This window comes from Rhincodon typus, chromosome 31 (assembly GCF_021869965.1).
Source record: "Rhincodon typus isolate 14 chromosome 31, sRhiTyp1.1, whole genome shotgun sequence".
Lineage (NCBI taxonomy): Eukaryota > Metazoa > Chordata > Chondrichthyes > Orectolobiformes > Rhincodontidae > Rhincodon > Rhincodon typus.
In genome coordinates, this window is record NC_063362.1 from 6183695 (window position 1) to 6205168 (window position 21474).

At 40.8% G+C, this 21474-nt stretch overlaps 1 protein-coding gene across 2 annotated transcripts in view; it reads left to right on the forward strand.

Annotated features, from left to right (window-relative positions):
• Positions 1-21474, forward strand: part of spsb1 (splA/ryanodine receptor domain and SOCS box containing 1) — a 58729-nt gene that overhangs the window by 17307 nt on the left and 19948 nt on the right. Inside the window, exons 2-4 of one of the 2 annotated variants that reach the window (XM_048615061.1) lie at positions 8189-8314; positions 14706-14768; positions 18891-19730. In XM_048615061.1, coding sequence (XP_048471018.1) covers positions 19037-19730 — 694 coding nt within the window. In that variant the 5' untranslated portion in view covers positions 8189-8314; positions 14706-14768; positions 18891-19036. The remainder of the gene's footprint in view (positions 1-8188; positions 8315-14705; positions 14769-18890; positions 19731-21474) is intronic. The other variant, XM_048615060.1, reaches the window with a different exon arrangement.

A 21474-nucleotide genomic window follows, 5' to 3' on the forward strand; every position in this document is an offset into this window, starting at 1 on the left:
TCACATCTTGATGCACATCTTGTTTACAAAATCCAGCTGTCCGACTCTAAATTATGTACAGATACAAGTCAATCTAAACTCAAGTGCAAGTCTTCAATGTTAGAAATTGAGAAAAGTGCTTTCTGTTTTGACGTTTGTTTGTTTGTTTTTTCGCCCCCACACTTCCACTGCACTTTTTTGCTCTGGGGTGGCTCGGCCTTTCCTGGAAATTCAGAAATAACAACCACAATCTATTTCTGTTTCTTCAGCCCCCACCCCACTCCAACCCATTGGCCTACTTGGCAAAAAATGATCAAAATTTCAATATTGCGTTGTATTGTAACCTACATAGATTAGATTCGCAATTTGTGCATCTTATCTTCGGAAGCTTGCTAAAAAGCTTATCTCCCTTCATCCATTCAACACTGGCTGCAAGTTAATGTGGATTAGTCAAGTTTTTTTGAATTACTGTATTACCCAAGATAGACTCTGAGCACAATTATATTAGTTTGGGGGAAACTATCAAATGATTTATAGCAGCTAGAGTTGCCTAATCACTCTAAAGCTTTGCCATAGAATCATGGAATTTCTCTCCAGTGCAGAAGGAGGCCATTCAGCCCACCGAGTTGGCACTGACCCTCCAAAAGAGCATCCCATTCAGAAACCTCTTGAAGCAGTTATTTAGGATAGACTTAATAGCTGCTACTTTTTTTTGCCTTTTATATTCATTAATGGGGTGAGGGCATTGCTGGCTGGGCAGCATTTATTGTCCATCCTTAATTACCCAGACGGCAGTTCAGAGTCAACCACGTTGCTGTGGGTCTGGAGTCACATGGAGGCCAAAACAGATAAGGATTGCAGTTTCCTTCCCTAAAGGACATTAGTGAACCAGATGGGTTTTTTCCTGATCTACAATGGATTCGCAGTCGTTGGTTCTTTAATTCTAGATATTTTTATTGAATTCAAATTCCTCCATCTGCCATGGCAGGATTCAAACCCGGCTCCCCAGAATGTTATCTGGGATCTCCGGGATTAACGGTCCAGCGATTAGTACCACTAGGCCATCACCTCCCCTGATATCAGATAAGAACCAGCATGGATTTGTTGAGAGGAAAATTGTTCAATTGACTTGCTGAACTTCTATTTTGGGACGAGGCCAGACTTAAGTGTACTGCTGCTAATGTGATGTAGGTGGACTTTAAAATGGGTTCAGTACAATGTCTCTCAACTGCTGTGAGAATCTCACTGCAAATGGGACAGTACCACCATGTATACAAAATTGGCTGAGGAATAGGAAGCTTTAGTAGTTATTTGTATACTTGACAAGTTGGAAATTTTTGTTTTGTAGTGGAATTTCCCAGGGTTCAGATTTGTGAACTTTGCTTTTTGAGGTAAATGCTGTGTATGATCTAATCTTGATGGAAATTGTCCCCTGTGCACGTGTGGGAAATATCCAGGACTTTGGAAACACTCCAACTGGGGAGCATGGTGTAAAACCGCACCAGGACATTGACAAGTGGGTGGCATATGATCATTCACCATCAGCAGTCCCTTGCAGAAGAGGATGACTCCCTTCCACTCTTGGGATATTTCCCTCGGTGGCTGTACAAACTGATAGGGCTCTGGCAGGCTGTGTTACACTTTGGGTGGAAGGGGAGGCGGGGTGTTGTGTGGCAGCATGCTGCTTGTGCTGGTTTAGCCTGGCTTCTGCTTTTTTCCCCAACGGCCAGTCTCCATGTGGTCGACACCTTCCTGGATGCTCTTTTTCCACTTTGGACTCCCACTGCGAAACCTTTTAGAACATGGAGAGACAGTATAAAAAGGTATAACGCTAAAGAGTGTATAGGAGCTGAGAAACCTAGGTGCAAAAATCACAAGGTGGCAGAAAAGAGAGACTGCTTTTTTATTTTGAGTTCTTAATACTATGCTTCCTCTTATTAATAGAGACATAACAGTACAAGAGCATGGATGCTGTGCTGAACTTGTATAAGATTCTAGTTAGCTCTTTTTTATTTTAGAACAATGTTTACAAGTAGGACCTCTTTTATTGAAACAAAATTCTAATGGATCTAGTCGGGGTCACGGTTATAATGCTCGTTCAGAGCTGGGCCAAATAGACACCATCTTCTGCATTGGAATAATTCTGTGATTCTTGAGACACTATATATTCTTTTTTTTTCCAGGATATGTGGGGTCCTCATGTTTTAATGGTAACTTTTTGTTAATAGATATTTCTCCCCAAGAGCTTGAATTGTGGCTACTATTGAACTAAGAATTTTCCTATTTTAGTGTAAAATCTCAGTTTGTACCAAAGAATCTCTTTGAAGAGAGGGTCAGATTTTACTTTAGATTCCTTTACTGTTGCGCACTTTTTCTTGTACTTGTAAATACTCACTGAATTCAAATGTTAATGACTAGTTGGCATGAGGGGCCCTAATTCATAGGTACGATCAAAAAGAAAAATCTCCAGACCATGGAATATTTGTTATGTAAGATACAAACATTTACAAGAACCTGACTAATTTGTATCCACTGCAAGTTGTACAAGAATTTAGCTCAACAGCTGTCAGCTGGTGCCCTGTTTGTTCAAATTGGCAACAGACTGCATAATTGGCACATTAAATATTGCTACTGTTGATAATTATGCAAGATTAACAGATTCTGTGCAGCATTTTGCATGTCGTCTGGCAAAAGCTTTCATCCAATCTTAACAAGTAACTGATTGGCATAGACTACTTTGTAATCCAGCGCCCATAGTATATCTGCGTTTTGTTTCAGTTCTAAGAGCAGGTGACTGAATTGGGCAGACCTTACAGTTTTTTTTTCTTGATCCACAATCCTCTGGAATTTGCTTCTATTTAAATAGAGCAATGCACCATATGTAATTGCATTTCTGCAGTAGGCCTGTGTCCCCCAACCTATACATTCAAGGTACAAATGTGAATGCATGTGTGCCCGGTGATGAGGCTATAATTGTTAAATATTTGGTTTAATTGGCGCACTTTTTTTAATTTGTTTTCTTAGTGAATCCAATTTACAGAGCAAGTTGGTTCCTGTGACTCCTCAAATTTTTTTTTAGTTTGAACTGTATGATAAGCTAACCATATTTTTTAAGTAATTGTTTTTGAAAACTAGTTTGAGATTTCTAATGAAAAAAATAACCTTTTTGGAACACTGGTTATAGTGACAGTTCTGAGACTTTCCCAGCTTTTGTTGGGAACTGACTATTGCATCTAATGTGCTTCCATGTTTTGAACCGAGGATTCCTAATGAAATTGAAAACCAGAAATGCTGGCGGTCACAGCAGGTCAGGCAGCGTCTATGGAGAGAAAGCAAGCTAATGTTTCCAGCCTAGGCTCACAACGTTAGCTTGCTGTCTCTCCATGGATGCTGCCTGACCTGCTGTGGTCTCCAGCATTTAGTTTTTGGCACAGATTCTAGCATTTGTAGTAACTTAGTCCTAATGAGATTACTTGGTGTTTACCTGGACTTCTCAGTAAGAATACAGACATGAAGGAATGTGAAATTTATACCTGGTTAAACATCAAAAGTTTTGGAATGTAAAGCCTGTTGATAATGTTCCACTTTGGATTACTGGCTGAATCAGGTCTTCTGTTGAAGTAGTATTTGATGGATTTTTCTTCACTTAGCATGGTCAACTACATCATGATGGTTAAATGGCCTATGAGTGATGTTTGTTTGGCAAACAAAATCTCTACTGAAAGTGGCACATGGTTCTGATCCAAAACTTGTTTCGTGATTTCAGGTCAAACTGCATTGCTTGTTCAATGGTTACATTAAAACTAATTCCCAATAAATTAATTGGGCAGATTTTTTTTGATCCACAATCCTTAAAGTGACTCAATTTAAGTAGAACTTGTGTGGCACCTGTAACAGATCTTTTTTCCACCAAACTGTATGAAACATTGAAATCGGCCTGTATGCTGTACACTTCAATGGGGAGGTAGTTATAGTGGAATGTAGTAATCCTGAACACCCAGCAGCTCTCCCACCACCATAGACAATGGTAAAGATTTGAATTCAATAACAATCTGGAATTAAAAATTAGCAACCTGTAACCAATGTTTTGTCATTAGTGAACCAGATGAGTTTAATTTTTTTTTCAGTCAGCCATTCTTATCTGGACTGACCTAAATGTGATTCTGGACCCACAGCAATATGGTTTATTTCTTAAATGCATTCTGGGCAATTGGAGATGGACAGTAAAGCAAATCTATCACCATTTCTTTTTTTTTTTTTTAAAAAATGATATTCCTAGGTGGCCTGATCATTTTTAATAGCAAACTTACGCAATTAGGCAAGCTTAAAATTTGTGATCCAACTTGTCTGGCAAAGCATAGACTTGCTCTCGGCAACTTTTTTGCTTTCGAACTTTGCCGATTGCTGCCCACACAAGTTCTTGTGTGTCAACAGTCAAAAGCTAAACCTGCCAGCCTTCCAGGCAGTTAGGTTTTTTTGAAAGACCAATTTTGTTTAATATAGTTTTTGTTGTCCTGACTGCTGCCCATGTGTTGCGGAGGCCAGTCAATGTGCTGATCTGGTGCTTTTGTAGCAGTTATCACTGACCGGGCAACTTGTGCATACTAGCCAAGCTGTTGCTTTTTAATGCAAAAATGAGACCCAACTCCCAAATGGCTGTTTACAGCTGTTACCCACCTTTTTCAATAAGAGTTCGGCTCTGTCAGTCCGTCCTCCAATCTGTGTTGCATTTTAAGCAGTTCTTCAAATCCAGTCATGCTGTGCCTGGCTTAATTGTGCAATTAAAATGATATTCCATTTTCCAGTAGCATTTGGACCATGTAAATTTCCAGTGGCAGCTGCTTTTGAGTTATAATATGACTGCGGTGCACGCTGACCCACAAATTATTGACTTGGGTAAGTCCTAATTCCACTGTTGCCAAATGTGTGACTTGGTTTGACACTCCACTGTCAAACAAGTCATGAAATATCAAATGCTTTCCTTTTTTTGTTAAATGACATGAAACCTGTTATCTGGTTCCTCACCCACCTTCCACATGGTCAGTGGTGAAGTTAGTGTTTTACTCTGCTTTATAGTGTGGGTCTGTTTTTATTTTGGTTAACCTTCCTGGGCTGCAGACTGCACAAGGTCCAAAGGATAACTAAACACTGCCCCTCACAAATACCTAAACTAATTGATACTGCAGCCTTTCTTTGTTCCACTTGTTCTCCCATGACCTTGTAGTCTGCTCTGAGCTGTCCTCCAAACCATTTACAGTTTCTTTCTTGATCTGATGAAGTAAGTAGACTTTTTGAGCTGCCATTTTGAAGTTTACTGAATGCTTTTAAACTAATTAATTATGCTCTGTTGCAAATCAAAACTACATCAATCTCTGTACACTGCACTGCAATAATCAGTCCAGCCACCTGCTATTTTATGGTCTTGCCTTCTGTTCTGAGTCGATTTTAAACAAATATGGGTAGGCTTTTTGAGCTGCCATTTCTTTCGGATGTTGTGGCAATCACCTGAAGTCCAGCATTTTAATTATCTTCAAGGATCCCAAAGCTAAACATCCTTCATTTATAACATGAACTATGAGCTAGGTATTTAACAATACTGCTTCCAACTCTAATAAAGTCCTTTTAATAACTCCCTTGTTTTGCAGCCATTTAAGCTTTGAATGGCCTGCCAAATGTGCATTCTTTCACAAAACCAACAGAATTCACATTCTCATTTTAAGTTTTAGTGCTGATTCAGTGCCTCTGGCCCAACTTCACTTTATCCCTACCCACTAGTTTTTCTTCTAAAGCATGGTCATTTGACAATCTGAATTCATCTAAGCTTCCTGTCCTTGTTTCATTGCTCCTAGATATGACTGACTGTAGGAGTGAGTGGATTCACGTTTTGAGACAGTCTGATTTTTCTCACAATTGATTATTTAATCAAAATCATGCTTCTTTACTTTGTTCCCCCAGCAAAAATGAAAAGCCTAGAACTAAACTGGTGGAAACCTGAAGTGATGACATTTTTGCACAGTATTGCTATCTGTGACCATCTGTGCTCCATACCGGAGGCATCCTCATTGTGCTGTAGACAAAGACTGTGCTGTGTTAGTGATTCTTATCCATTCACTGATAGTGAAAGCTTAATGAATCACCATGATCAGCAGAATACAGCTCCTTTTGGGAGCTCTCTTTTTTTTTCTGTTTGCTATAGTAAGATCTTTTGGCTACAAATGAAGCTTCCTGCCTTTTTTAGTTACCTTCAGTTTAAAATAATGAGGCTGAATTATCTTGATGCCCAACCTGCTCAGTAACAATCAATGGGCCTATTCCAGCCTGAAAGACCGGAGCCTGATCTGACTAACCACAGTTAGTTAATTGTTTGAGATCCTTTGCAAATGCACGAAGCGCAAAAATGCAGGTTACTTGGTGTGGAGCATCTGTCATCCTTGCATGCACTTGTTCCCACCAACACTGCCAATCCTCACCCATTCCCAGGTACCAGTCAGAACAAGTTGTCATTGTGGTAATGGTCTAATCCTAGCAAAACATTTTCCCTGTGTTTTTTTTTAAACTTTCGACGTTGACTAGGTTCTGTCTGGTTGTAACTTGTTCAGTTTGCAGGCTGGCCTTGACCACCTGTGTTGAAGGCTTATCCAAAACCATTTCTGCACCTCCCAACCACCACCTTCCTCTGCTGCAGTTTGAATGGAAGGAGAAGGAAACATATACAATTTTTTTTTTTTTAAAACCGGCTGAAACTTCTCCTGTATTCATCAAATAGCAACTTCACTCAAGTGAATTAAGAAATGCAAGCTGTTAGTATTTTTGGTTTCTCCACCTCCCCCACCCGCCCCAACTATTTCTTAACTTGTACTCTATCCTGTTCCTGCCCGCACTTCAACTGATGAAACTGTGTGTGTGCATGCGTGGAAGTTCCCTGATGCCAGCTGGGGTCTGTTTCGTTTTGTGGGAGCACTTCACGCCTCCCAAGTCGGCAGTCTTTGGGACTTGAGCACAGCAATATCGCAGATTTGCTGCATGTAACATTCCCGCAAGCACGTGGTCAGGGCTGCTCGTCATTTCCGGTGATACTTTTTAGTGACATCTTTCCCTAGTTGCCCTCGAATGTAGTGGTGAACTATTTTATTGAACCACGCTACAATCTATTTTGCGTAGGTGCACCTACAATGCTTTTGTGGAAGGGGGTCTGAGGATTTTGACTGCCACTGAAGTAATGGTAATTTTGGTCCTATGCTAGGATGGTGAATGGCTTGTAGATGTTGCTATAACTGCTGTCCTTCTCCTTCTAGATGGTGGTTGTGGGTTGCGAAGATGCTGTCTATGGAGACTTGCAGAATTTCTGCAGTGCATCTTGTAGGTGGTCCCCACTGTTGTGCAGCAGTGTTGGAGGAAGCGGATGTGGCATCAGTCAAGCCTGCTCCTTTATCCTAGAAGATGCCAAGTTTGAGGTCATCCAGTCAAGTAGGCTGTATTCCATCATAGCATCAGAGGAGCAGGAAAGCTGACGTTTCGGGTCTGGACCCTTCTTCAGCTTTCCTGCTCCTCTGATGCTGCTTGGCCTGCTGTGTTCATCCAGCTCTACACCTTGTTATCTCAGATTCTCCAGCATCGGCAGTTCCTACTATCTCTGTATTCCATTATACCCCTGACTTGTTCCTTTTAAAAGGTGGACTGGCTTTCAGGAATCCAAAAGGTGGCTTACTTCAAAATATTTAGTCTCTGATCTGCTCTTGTGGCTGTAGTATTTGTATAGCTATCACACGCTGTTTTTTAGTCATTGGTTACCCCTGGGAATATTGACGGATGACTGCCATTTTTCAGGCAGATTATACAGTTCAATAAGACCATGTTTAAAAAAAAACATAATGCGAAGGAGTCACTAGTTCTGACTTGCATTTATTGCTTGAACAAGGAAACACTAAAACTGATTTTTATAAAGCTCTGCTCTGTTCAAGTCGACTGTATATCTTTCCTTCAGCGTAAGGCTGCAGCTCAGAAATAATTCTTCAGCCAAAAGCATTAGGTTGTTCTGATGATCTCAATGAAATCTTAAATCTAAGGTATCATTTGTATAGATGCTTTTGGTTTCTGCACTTTCTCACTTTTTTTTTGTAATGAGATCTCGCTAATCTAATTTGATACTGTCAAACTCTGTAGAAGTGGAAAGTCCCTGGTCTTGTTAATGTCTGAATCTGTTTTGCAGGAGACGCAACCAGCAACTACACTTTTTTTAAATGCTGTGATAAAAGCCATCTTTAACTTGGCCAATATTTCTCCTATATTTTCCAAGACTCCTGGTTAGTTGAATCGGTGTTCTTACTTTAGCCAGGTAATGGAGTTCTTTTCACCAAAAGAAGTTTCTCAAATATTTGCACAATGAGATTTTACAAGGAAAAAAATTTTCTTTCTGTGAAATGGTACCTTTGTGGTGACACACTCTCTCTCAAATCTGGACGAAGATTTACTACGTAAACCATGTGGTTTTGTTTCCGATTTGGATTGCAAGCTACTACAATGTTTTGAATTCTCCGCAGTTTAGTACAACTGAAAGTGAATGTGCTAATTTTCTGGATATAGGCTGTAATAAAAAGTATCCACGCTTTGTGGAGTGTGCTAAAGTGAGCTTTCAATGAATGAAGTGCTTTGATAGCTGCTTATACATCTGCAATTTCCTCTTTGTTTAGAATTATGCCATTTACTGCAAAGAAATGATATCAAAGTGGCAGATGTGGCTCAATTGTTGGTGCTTGCGTTCTTGCAACTGTGTAGCACCAATGGGCAAAAGTGCTGTATGAATGCAATTTATTTCTCATGTACTAACACACCATTGGTGCCACATCTCTCCCGTCAGTGTAAACTGACCCAAGAGTCGGAAATCCTCCTGGCAGGCCCACATTGTGCATGGGAAAGAAATTACATTAAAATCAAATGAATCTTGTTCTCCAAGCACTTTTTTTTTTCTGTGTCATTGTTCCTTTCAGATTTTTGCTTAATTTAGGGGCCAGGTTTCAGCCTAAATCAGCTGGGCATGCCCATCAGCTGTGATGTTCAGTTCTGTGTATATAGTTTGAACTGACTTGGTCAGATGTTATGATGCAGGCTCTGGAGCAAGTAGGACTTGAACCTGGACCTCCTGCCTCTTCAGGCATGGGGGAAATTGGCACTGCCCCACAAGGAACCCATTTTAGTCTGTGTCATACAGCATGGAAACAGACCCTTCGATCCAACTGGTCCATGTCAACCATAATCCCAAACTAAACCAGTCCCACCTACCTGTGTTTGTCCCATATCCCTTAACCTCAGTGTCACTTAAACATTTGAAACTATACCTGCAGCCACCATTCCCTCTGGCACTTCATTCTTACACGACCCACTGTTTTTTGTTTGCTTTTTTTTTTAGAAAAAACAAAAAATTACTTTGTCTTAAAATCCCTTTTCTCCTCCCCTTTTTTAAAAATGTCTTAATCCTCCATCTTCAGGTGAATGGCAGGGGTCTTTTTCCCCCCGCTAAGGTCACCCCTCCACCCCCTGTGCTCCAGCTGGTGGTGGGGGTGGGTGGAAAAAGAGAAAGAGAAAGTCCCAGCCTATCCAACCTCTCCTTTATAACTCCAATCCTGTAGAACGTTTTCCCTAAGTGGTTTCTTACTGAATTGTCATGTCATGCACACCAAACCAGACAGAGTTCCTCTTGTGAGTGTCTCATTCCTGAACCCTGATAAGTGTGCATTTGTGTTGCTCTGAAATTAGTTGCAAGATAACTAAACTAGGTTCAGCACCTACGCAGAAATTGTGGTTGGATACTTTTGTGTATTTGCATCCCGAGAGATCTCGTGCACCCTGACCCCTTCAGCAAGATATGATTGTGGCAAAGAGCAAGGTTAGTGAAGTGTTGATGAAACTCCGCAACTCTGGCAGTATTTGTGGAAAGAAAACCAGTTGCTGTTTTGGGTCTGGTATGACTCCCCTTCAGTACAGAGACTTAGTGACAATTGCTTGATCTCAATCAACTTACTGCTTGTCCTTTGTTCCCAATGATGGGATGAGAGCTACCACTGCAGCCACCATCTCTGCTGGCATAAGACTTGAGTTCAGCCTGGTTCAGTCCAAAGATGTGCAGGTTAGGTGGCTTTGCCATGCTCCATTGCCCATAACATCCAGGGATGGGCAGGCAAGGTGGGTTGTCCATGGGAATTACAGGGTTACAGGGAGAGAGTAGGGGTGGGTCCAATCCTCTTTGGATGTCAGTGTGGACTCGGTGGGCTGAATGGCCTGCTTCTCTCTCGAAGGATTTTATGACTCGACTGAAGAATTTCAGCACCTTTGTTTGTGATAGAAACTCAGAACTGGCAGCATCTGTATTGTGAGAGAGAGAAAAAAAGCTTAATGTTAACAGGATGCTTAGGCAAAGGGTCTCTGGGCTCTAAATGTTAGTGCTGCTTCTCTCTACCAATTGCTGTCAGCACTTTGTTTTTGCTTCAGAGTTTCAGCATCTGCAGTCTGTTTTTACTTATTTTTTTACTGTTTTTGATTTTTTAATAAATTGTTTGTTTGTCTTGACACCTCCAGTGTTGCCATGTAATTACTATGGAACCTGTAGCAAAAAGGAAGGATATTCTGGGAAACCATTAAATCTGACTTCTGCACAATCTTATGTCCTGAGTACAGAATTTGATTTCAGACTGGAGCCATAGCTGGAATAGCCGAAACGTTGACTGCCCTTTTCCTCCAGATGCTGCCTGGCTTGCTGTGTTTTTCCAGCCTCCTGTCTACCTGGAGCCATACTGCACTGAGCAGGAGACATCAAGGCTATAGACAAGTATAGAGTAGGTAGTGTCTGAGCAGCTGGAGTATAATATGATACAACAGTGAATTTTTTTGATATTCTTTTTTTTTTAAACTTGTAAATGTTGGTGTTCAGAGACTTTGGGTACTCTTGCACAAGGAGCACAAAAGTTAGATGAAAGGACAGCAAGCAACTATGCAGGCAAATTGTATGTTGGCCTTTGCTGTAAAGGGTTGGAGTGCAAGAATAAAGCAGTCTAGCCACCATATGCTACAAGACTTTGGTCTAAACACTTTTTTTGGAATACTTTTTACACTTTAATGTTTCAATATGGAGACACAGGCAGTACAGCAAAGGTTTGATCACTTGCTATGATGAGAGGTTGATTTTGGAGGTTTATAATGTGAAGCATCCTAGGTTCTGAAGGAGCTTGAGTAGATGCTGAGGTGAAGAATAAGGGAGCACAGTCTCTGGATAAGGAGCTGATGATTTGGCACAGATGAGGCAAGGTGTTTTCACTTAAAGGGATCTGAATGATTGATTGTATTCAAGGCTATGGTAGGCAGATTTGTCACGTAAATCCAACTTTCTAAGGGACACACCTTAAATTTCTGTCGATCACATCCGCGACCAGATCAGTTATGATGTTTTATGCCCAAGGACTGGGTAGATGCTGCAGTGCTCTGTCCATGTAGCCTCTTGGTTCTCATTCTCTATATTTAGTCTTCAAAGAAAAAGAACCCACGTCATTGTAACAACCCTTGTTGCAGGATTCATACACTATAAACAGCAGGCAGGAAAGTGCAGTTGAATCTCTTTATTGCACTACATGGGAACAGGAGTGGGCCATTCAGTTGGTTCAGCCTGCTCCACCACTTAAGATCATGACTAATCTAATGTCTTCAATGCCTGTGAGCTATACATCTCTCTTTATCCTGCTGTTTTTGGTAACTTAATGTATCAAGTTCTACAATAAACCTACTCCGACTACGCTTCCAGAGATTGACCACCCTCTGATTAAAATTTATTGTTATCTTGGACATAAGTAATAAACCCTTTTTTTTTTTTTTTGTTTTCTGAAGGAAAATTCTTAAATTGGGGCAAGAACCATGGGCACAATAATGATGCTTGTGTGCCTGACACTTCAGAATATGATTGGTCTCTCCTGTCTTTTTTTAAGCTTTTTTGTGTGTAGCAGTGCCATTACATATCTGTTCAACTTTGAGAAATTGCTGGAAGCTAGTACTTGAGATGAAATTTGTGCATTTATAATATTTAATGACTTAATTGAGGGGGAAAAATGGCAAAACACACACACACCTGCATCCACCTATTACCAACCCCCACCTCCCAATTTATTTCTGAACTCCCTTTCCACTCCCCAGCCCTGATGAAGGGTCCAGACCCAAAATGTTGACATTCCAGCTCCTCTGATGCTGTCTGACTTGCTGTGCTTCTCCTAGCTCCACATTTTATTGACTTCCAGCATCTGCAGTCCTTACTATCTCCAAAACACTCTTTTTGCCTGTATGTACCCATTCAGGATTCTTTGTCCTCCTTCCCTAAGTCCTTTTTTAAATTCTTTAGTTATCCATTTAGTTTCTTTTTGTCACAACAATCTCGATGTTCATGGTGCCAAAGTAGGACCTTCAGGTAATCCTGTCAACCCTTGCTATTTGAAAAAGTGCATTGTGACTAGGAACCATTCTTCTGCCCTTTCCCAATAATCCTGCTCATTCAGTGCATTGATTTTTAAATATCATCAAGGTTCTTTTTGATATGGGGAAAAACATCAGCAATCATTGCACTTAAGTGCTGTAGGTGAAATGAGTTGGAGTACTTTTTTTTTGTCATGATCATGTATTTTAATTGAAAATTGAACTTCAGAGTGTTTTGTTCTGGACATTTTACATTGAAAAGCTAGAATTACTTGGGACTATCGAGCCCCCTGAACCAGTTTTTGGTGTACAATTTTCTTTTTTTTTATGGCTGAGCTTCTGCCTAAACTTTGCTTGCCCACACATCCCTGGCATCCCTCAATTGCCTGAAATCCCCCTCTTTTAGCATTGAATATATTTAATGATGGATCATCCTCCATCCTCTGAGGTCAAGAAGATTCACAACCCATTCTAAGTGAAGAAATTTCTCCTGTCCTAAATGCTCAGCCCTCTCTCTTTCTTTCTTTTTTTTTTTTCTTTAAATCTTAAGACTGTCCCTCTTGTGTCCACTCTGTTTAATCCCGTCAGAGTCCCAAATATTCCAAAGTAGTAATTTCTCATTATTCCGGTCTCCTGCCTTGGAGCATGGGAGAGGTGAACTCAATCAAGAGAATCTGATAATTACCTGAAGAAAACAAATTTACGTGGCTTCACGGGAATGGTTGAGTGACTGGGACTTGGCAGACTTCAGCAGCAACGTGACCAGGAGCAAAACCTGCCCCTTGTCGTGCAGTAATTGAACACTTTTAGGTGAAACAATTTCCTTGAGCTCCATTCATTGGCTAGCCCTCCTAATCCCAGGAACCAACCCAATGAATTGTTGCTGTGCTGCCTGCCAGGCACACATGTCCTTCCTTGGACATGGTGCACACTTCTTTTTATTGGTGTAGCCTGGTGTGTCTGTCTCAAGACACTAGGCAACTTTTGTCAAGTCTTTGTTTTTGTTTTCCTTTTTAGAATGGTTGTTCAGAGATGTTACGATGTTCCTCTGGGACAAGTGAGACTCTGACCTGGGCCTCCTAGCTCAGAGGTGGGGACAGTACTGCTGCACCATAAGAGCCCACCCTTTCTTTTTTGTGCGGGTAATTCTCCTATAACGTGATTGTTGCATTCTTGCATAACCTTATGCTACAGAAAATTGCCACACCTGTACAGCAGAAAGTTCACATTATCCAAACAGCATCCACGATTCATCAATTGCGTTACAGCTAATTTTGTGTTAATACAACACGTGTTATAGCAGAACTACCTATATTCCAGTCCCTTTTAATTGCAAAAGGCCAATGTGCTCTTTGCCTTCATAATTGCTTGCTGTGGGTGCATGCACAAATGTTTACAATACTTTAGAAATCAACATAATTTAATCCAACAGAGTCTTGTGATAGACATTTGGTTTGTGTGAGATTGTTGTGGATTTGTTGTATAGGTGTGAATGAGAGACAATGATCATACATAGATACACACTCCAATGTGTTTGATCTATTAAAACTTGAATTGCTTGTCTGTACAACATTCCAACAGATACAATGGAGAATTTTGGCAGTAAATGCCAAAAGTCAATCTTTTTAAATATGTCAAAAATGTTACCCAAAGATGTTCACTATTAGAAAAACAAACCATTCCACTGGGCCTGTAACCAACTCAAGTATCTAATTAGTGATTCAGTTTCTGCCAGTGTCACGTTTTCCATTTTTGACCTTCAGTTTGTTGAGAACCTTGTCAACACTGCAAGAAGAGTGGTTTCAGGGATGGGTGTGGCTGTCAAGTGTTGGTGTTTAAGTGGAATTTATATAACCTGGTATATCTGTGCAGAGTCATTTTTTTTTTTAAAAAAGTCAAAATTAGTGATGCTTCCTTGCAAGGAATACTTCTGCCATTGACACAAACAGAATGAGCCAGTCTCCTTGCTGCCACATCTGTAATTGTCTCTGAAGATAATCATCTTGATGGTCTGAATTGCTATTTCAGTTTTGAACCTCCAAAAATGTTGGACAATTGCCCAAAATTGGACTCTTGGTGCATCTCAATCGTTCAAATTTTAAAAAAATTTGAAGTTGGTTGAGACACTTCTGGATAAGTTATGAATTATGGGCTAAATGTTTCTGCTGTTTTGTAATCATTTAATGGTGCTGCGTCCAATGATGTTACCTAGATTGATTTTATTTTTAATTGTTGGTTGCGAATCATTGTTTTTACCTAGCGCTCAAATTCCCTTGCAGACTGCTGGTAGAATGTGCTTCAATTCTGTGAAGATTAATCTGCGGGAATAAAAGCAATGTGAGGTATGTAAGCACTCCTTTTTAAAAGGAGTGTGTTTTCATAAGAGATCTAAATCATCCAGTCCCACTTGGGAATAAATGGAAAATCTTGCTACCATCTAGTTTGGATTGTTGCTTTTAATGTTCCCTCTTGAGTGAGTTGATTTAGTTTTATCATTGAATGCTGTTTTAGGCTTTGACTTTTTCAAGTAGCAATTCTATGTACAAAAGCAACTGAGCAGGTTGCATCTGTGTGGAGAGAAATTATTTGCCACACTTTGACCACAAACTTGAAACCATACCTGCTTTTTTTTTTAAAATTAAACAGCTCATTTATGTCCCTTTTAAAGCAAATGTTGTGTAATTTTAAATTTTCCCAAATCTAACCTGATACTTAGGCAGACTTTTTTTAATCAGCAATTTCTCTATGGAAGCAGAATTAGAACAAAAATCTGACATAACTTTGATACTAAAATAACTTTGTCATTGTGCAAAACCCATTATTAAACCACTCCAGCAGTAGTCCCACTGGAAATTATCTTCCTATTTTCAATTTTGGTGGGGTAGAGGAAACTATTTTCTAATCTCTGTTCAGGGATGTTCCTGCAGACGTCTGGAATGGATAGGTCTTGAACCTGGAACTGTGTCAAATGAAGGTGAAACTTAACTGCAGAGAGAGGGAGTTGGGGAAGAAATTGCATACCCTCCTCCTTAATTTCAGGAGTGTAGAAGACACTAGAAACTTGTTAGTATTATTTAGAGTTGCACATGGCCATCACATCACCCTTAAAATGTCATTGAATTAATATTGTTCTTGAATCTTTTGTTAATAGCAACAATTTCTCTTTTCTTTTACGGTGTCTGCTCACGATTTTAGTGTCCATTAGTTCCAATCACCCTGAAGTCAGCTCTGCGTACCCTTGAAGCACATCTGTTAGCAATTGAGTTTGACTTCATAGCCCAGTGCAGTCGAGCATCAGCTTTCATCTGCTATCACCCCGTTGTAGTGGGATATCTAGCAGCAGATGGTGCCAGTGAGGGAGGGCGCCAAGCAAGGCAGCTTGAGTAGTCAAACACACTCCTTTTGAAGGCCAAAGAGGGCCTGATGGGGAGAAGGGGCAACCAGAGAAATGATTTCCTCAACTAAACGTAAACCTCAAGTACAACTCAATGTAAATACTTGTTCTAATCTTGAGTTCCCTTGTGTGTGACAACGTGATGCCAGTGGAATAAAGAATCCCTCCTCCATGGTTTATGGGCTGTCTATATGCTCCAGTCTAATGTTTTTGCATTTGTAAGAGCAAGCATGATCATGGCTTTCTTTACAGTCTTTACAATCCATACCTCCACCCAACTGAGGGCCCTGTAATAACCTGCACAAAACATTATTATTAATATTTTAGCCATTCAAATATAGGTATACGGGTTAATTTTGCTTCGCTCAATGACCCCACCCAGACATTTTAAAAAATGTGTATCTTGAGGCAGGAATAGAACTCTGTACTACCCAGCCACTTTTTTTTAATGTTCACCATAATCCCCTCCTCAAAACCACAAACAGGAACTATATTCCCACATCTCAAATTAGGTGGGGGGACCAGCAAAGGTAATGGTGCTATTTGCAGTGGTCTGTGCAGCAGTTGTCTCTTTTGGTGCCGCAGGGTCCAAGATAATTAGTTGGTTTTTTTTTGTTGTTTGAAGAGGCCAGTGTAATGGGGCGGGGTGGAATGGGGTTCTTGAAGGAACTGCCTTCAAGGTGGGTGGAGGCAGATGAGCAAGAAAACCATTGTGTTCAGCTGTTGGATTTCAACAGATGGATGTTACTTTGGCCAAAGTAGAATTCATTGACCACATTTCAACTTTATGTAAAGCCCCTAATGTAATAAAACCATTGCCACAGTGCTTCTATCAAGTGCATTGCAGAGTCTCTAGCAGCTTCACTCCTTTTTCTAAAGAGGCATAAAAATAGTATCGTAGAATCCCTACAGTGTGGAGGTAGGCTATTCGACTCGAGTCCACACTGACCCTTGCAAAAAGCATCTACCCAGACTGACCGCCCACCCTATCCCTGTAATCCTGCCTAGCTAACCCACCGAGCCTGCACATCCCTGGACACTTTGGGCAATTTACATGCCTATTCTGCCTAACCTGCACACCCTTTGGACTGTGGGAGGAAACTGGAGCACCCAGAGGGAATGCAGGTACAGTGAGAACGTGCAAACTCCACACAGACAGTTGTCTGAAGTTAGAATTGAACGCAGGACCCTGGCTCTGTGAAGTAGTAGAGCTAACAACTACTGCTGTGCCAAAACAGTTGGTAAATATTCTTGAATCTGTCTTATGCAAATCAAAATCAAGATTGGTTGCCCAAAAATCACCATTTTTGGGAGGGAGTGGTAGCCTGTCTTTAACTCTTGGTTGGAGTGTGGAGCACTACATGAGCAACTTTTTTTTTAGCCTCCTGGGAAAACGAGACTAGTCATTTTGAGCTTCTGTTTTTAGTTGATGTGTGGGAGTGGTGTAATTTGTCTCTTACATCTGTGACCAAAGACCTAAAAGTAATTTTGTATTTTTGTCTTTACTGAATGGGTGTATGCCGCGGGGAGTTTATCTCTTTCAATTTTGGCCACCCATTACTGGTATCCAACACTGTTTTTGATCAGCTCTATCTACTCTGCCTCCTCCTTCATGTGGATGGGCCTAACTCGTTCAATCCCTGTGCGACCACAGCAGGGAACAGAGACTGGCTGTTCAGCAAAACTGGTCCGAGTAAAGTTTTCTCTGCATTCCCCAAACTCCTTTTGCATTCCATGTAGATTTTTAAACATTAAACTGTTCAGACATTTAGTTTAGAATTGTGTTGTACAAATAATTTTAGGTTCTTGGAGTCCAGAAAGCTTGTGCTACTGAAAGTTGTCACCTGTATATTGGACAAGTTGTCAAAAGTCCAGCAGCTTTTAGCACCTCCTTGGTATCTGGGTGCACCTTGGTCATCTCCTCCCAATCCAGAGCAGACATGTCAGGGACACTGTTGCCCGCCTCTCCTGCTCTTCCTGCAGTTTGATAGAGATGCCTCTGATTAATAGATCTATGCTGGCTACACTTCCCGAAGTGTGTCACATGCACTGCAATGTGCCCCACATGTCTGGGGTATTTGGGATTTGAACCTGGATGTCTGCCCCCATTACCCGTAAACGAATCTGTAAAACACTTATTCCATCCTCCTTTGTGCGCTTGGCTTGTTTCCTCACCAAACCCCTGTGGTACGAAGTTCTGTACTCTAGCACATTGACCCGCCCCTGTTACTATATTACCCATTCAGCCTGAACAAGATCACCAGTGATTCTGTACTCCAATTCAATCCACCTTTTCTCCTTACTTTGTTTCCCTTGACTAGCAAAAGTGACAGCTAATGAAACATTTGCCCTGATTTTACTTACTGGATTTATGAACGACTGACTGATTATCCCCTCTTAAACCTTTTTTAAGTTTGGGTGTTCCCCTCTCATTACACCACAGTACCTGGGTGTCACAGGCAAGGCTAGCATTTGTTGCCCATCCCTAACTGCTTTTGAACAGTGTTTGGTTTTTTCTTCTGTCTAGAGGCCCACTTCAGAGGGTGGTTAAGAATACAACATGTTTGTGTGTTGACCCACATGTAGGCCAGAGTGGGTAAAGATGACACATTTCCTTAGAGGACCGTAGTGATTTGGTTGGGTTTTAGGGAATCTGATGGTCACTGTGACAGTGACTATGAAGTTTAGCTTTGTGTTCCAGATTTATCAACTGCACTCAAATTTCACAAACTGCCATGGTGGGACTTGAACCATTCTTTCTTTCTTTCTTTTTTTTTCTCCTCACCCAGAATATTAACCTGGAGTTTTTTCACTAAGTTGGGTGACGTTACCAGCAGGAAGGAAATGTGTTTTGGTCCACCCTTTGTAATACCCTTTCATAAAGAGCTATTTGGTGACCTGTGAACCTGAAAGAAAAGAGCCCCAGTTTGATTTTGTTATAACCTCTGTTTTGTACTTCATTTCCTGTTTGACGTTTTTATATTGATAACTTTGTAGACTAGTTCTGTGAAGCTGAACATAAACTGCTTGTATAACCTGTTTCTTTCAAATAATTGCTCCTGTATTTCAGATAATACAGCTAAGCCTTCCATCTTCACCTGGTGGTGTTTCCCAGTCTGAACGTGTTGGAACAAGCAAATTTGGAAGACTGCATTGAGGGGGGGGGGGGGGGGGGGGGAAATTGGGTTGTTTACGTTTTGTGCTGGAAGTTTAACTATGGGCCAGAGAGTTACTGTTGGACTGAAGACTGTGGATGTGAGAGACCCGTCATACAGGCCTCTTCGTCATGAACTGCAAGGGCTTGACTATTGCAAGCCAGCTCGACTGGACATGCTCCTGGACATGCCACCTGCTAACGGCGAGGTCCAGCTATTGCACTCGTGGAACAATGATGATCGATCGCTCAACGTGTTTGTGAAAGAAGACGACAAATTGATATTTCATCGCCATCCAGTGGCACAGAGTACTGATGCCATTAGAGGCAAAGTGGGATATACCAGAGGACTACATGTCTGGGAAATTACTTGGGCGATGAGACAACGGGGAACACATGCAGTGGTTGGTGTTGCAACAATAGATGCTCCTTTGCACTCTGTGGGTTACACAGCACTTGTTGGTAGTAATTGTGAATCCTGGGGCTGGGACCTCGGACGTAACAAACTTTATTTTGACGGCAAAAACCAACCAAGCCAGACTTATCCAGCTTTCTTGGAGCCCCATGAAACCTTTATAGTACCAGATGTATTCCTGGTGGTTTTGGACATGGATGAAGGAACTTTAAGCTATATTGTGGATGGACATTATCTGGGAGTTGCGTGCAGAGGACTTAAAGGGAAAAAACTTTATCCAGTTGTAAGTGCTGTTTGGGGTCACTGTGAGATCCGAATGCGCTACATTAATGGACTGGACCGTAAGTAACCAAGTATCTTTCATTTTTGTCTAAAGTTAAATAACACTGACTATTCCCTCTTTTTTTTTAAGTCTTTTGGTGATTTAAGATTTATGAACGTTATGATAATTAGCAAGTTGACATTCTTTTCAGACTCTCTTCCAAGTGGCATGTTTGGTCCAAATGCTGACAGTCTTAAATTAAAATACAGATCAGATTGTTAATGCATCTGCAAAATTAACATCCTGGATTTTAAATTTTTGGTGAAAGGTCTTAGTGAGTAGGAACCCTGTCTCTGAGCCAGAAACTCCGATCAAGTGCCACTCCAGGGCTGTTTTGGTTGTGAAGGTGGATTTGTAATATGGCCAAATTTTGTGGATTTTTAAAAAAATCTTTTTGAATGCTTCCAATTCGCCTATAGCTGGACAGCCCTCTGGGTCATCCACACTCGTTTATGTGGAGCACTGCAGTCTCTTGTGACAGGTGTGTTTTTAAAGAATTCATTGATGGGATGAGGGTGTTGCTGGCTGGGCCAGCATTAATTAATTGCTCAGAGGGCAGTGAAGAATCAACTACATTACTCTAGGTCTAGTCACACGCATGCCAGACCAGGTGAGGACAGCGGTTTCCTTCTCCAAAGGATGAGTGGACCAGGTGGATTTTTCTGACAATTGCTGATGCTTTCACAGCCATTGTTAGACTCTTAATCCCAGATTGTTATTGAATTCAAATTCCTCCATCTGCCATGGTGGCTTTGGACCTGGGTCCTCAAGCACTACCTCGGTCTCTGGATTATTAGTTCAGCGAATTTTAATATCATGAGATCATTGCCACCCTGTAGTGGGCTAGGGACAGGAAATATTTATCCAGCCGGCTAGTGGCCTGTTTTCAAGAAATCTCTATCCGTAGAAATGGAAGCAAGCACGAGTTTTGTTTGTTTGCCTCCTGTGCCTCTAGGCATGCTTTGAAAAGTGTATTTTACAACAGATGAAATTGCAGTGATTTTTTTTTTTATGAAATGTCTACAAAATAGTAGCCATCAATATTTTAGCTATATTTTTACCACGAGAATATAGGACTTTTTGTTTGTTTGTTATTTGCATGTTCCGCTGTTGTCCAATGAGCTTTTCCACATGCAAATATTCTAAATCTGCTGAATAACTTTTCTTTCTTCAAAAATGTTCACTAATCAGTCATTCGCAAGAGGGTCACCCCTTGCTTTGAGATGTTTCCTCTTCAGTAAAAAGTGTTAAAGTTCTTTAACTGGAGAGCTGTAAAATGCTATGTGTCACGAAAGGAACTTGCTACATTATATATTAGTGAAAAATACATGATGATTTGGGCGGTTCACTTTTTTTAAACATAGGTGAACTCTGGAATTCTTTTATCCTCCCACATGTTTTTCCCTGTACTAGGTGTTGGCATGTTTTTGATTCGGATTCTTTGTACAACAATGGATCCTCAATAGCTCTCGGAAGTAACCGTTCGTGAGACTGATTGTATGTACAAAAGCTGAGTACTATAGCTGCTGTAAATCTGACAAATGCTGGAACCATTAATGGGTTGCATGGAGTTTGAGAGAGCTAATACTTTGTGTCTCTTCATCTGAAAATGTTTGTTTTAATTAAACATTTTCTAAAAGGATAGAAATAAGAGACTGATGCCTCTCCAGCATAGAGCAACACTCCCAGAGTTGAAACCAGTCTGTGATACAGATAACAAGGTGTAGAGCTGGATGAACACAGCAGGCCAAGCAGAATCAGAG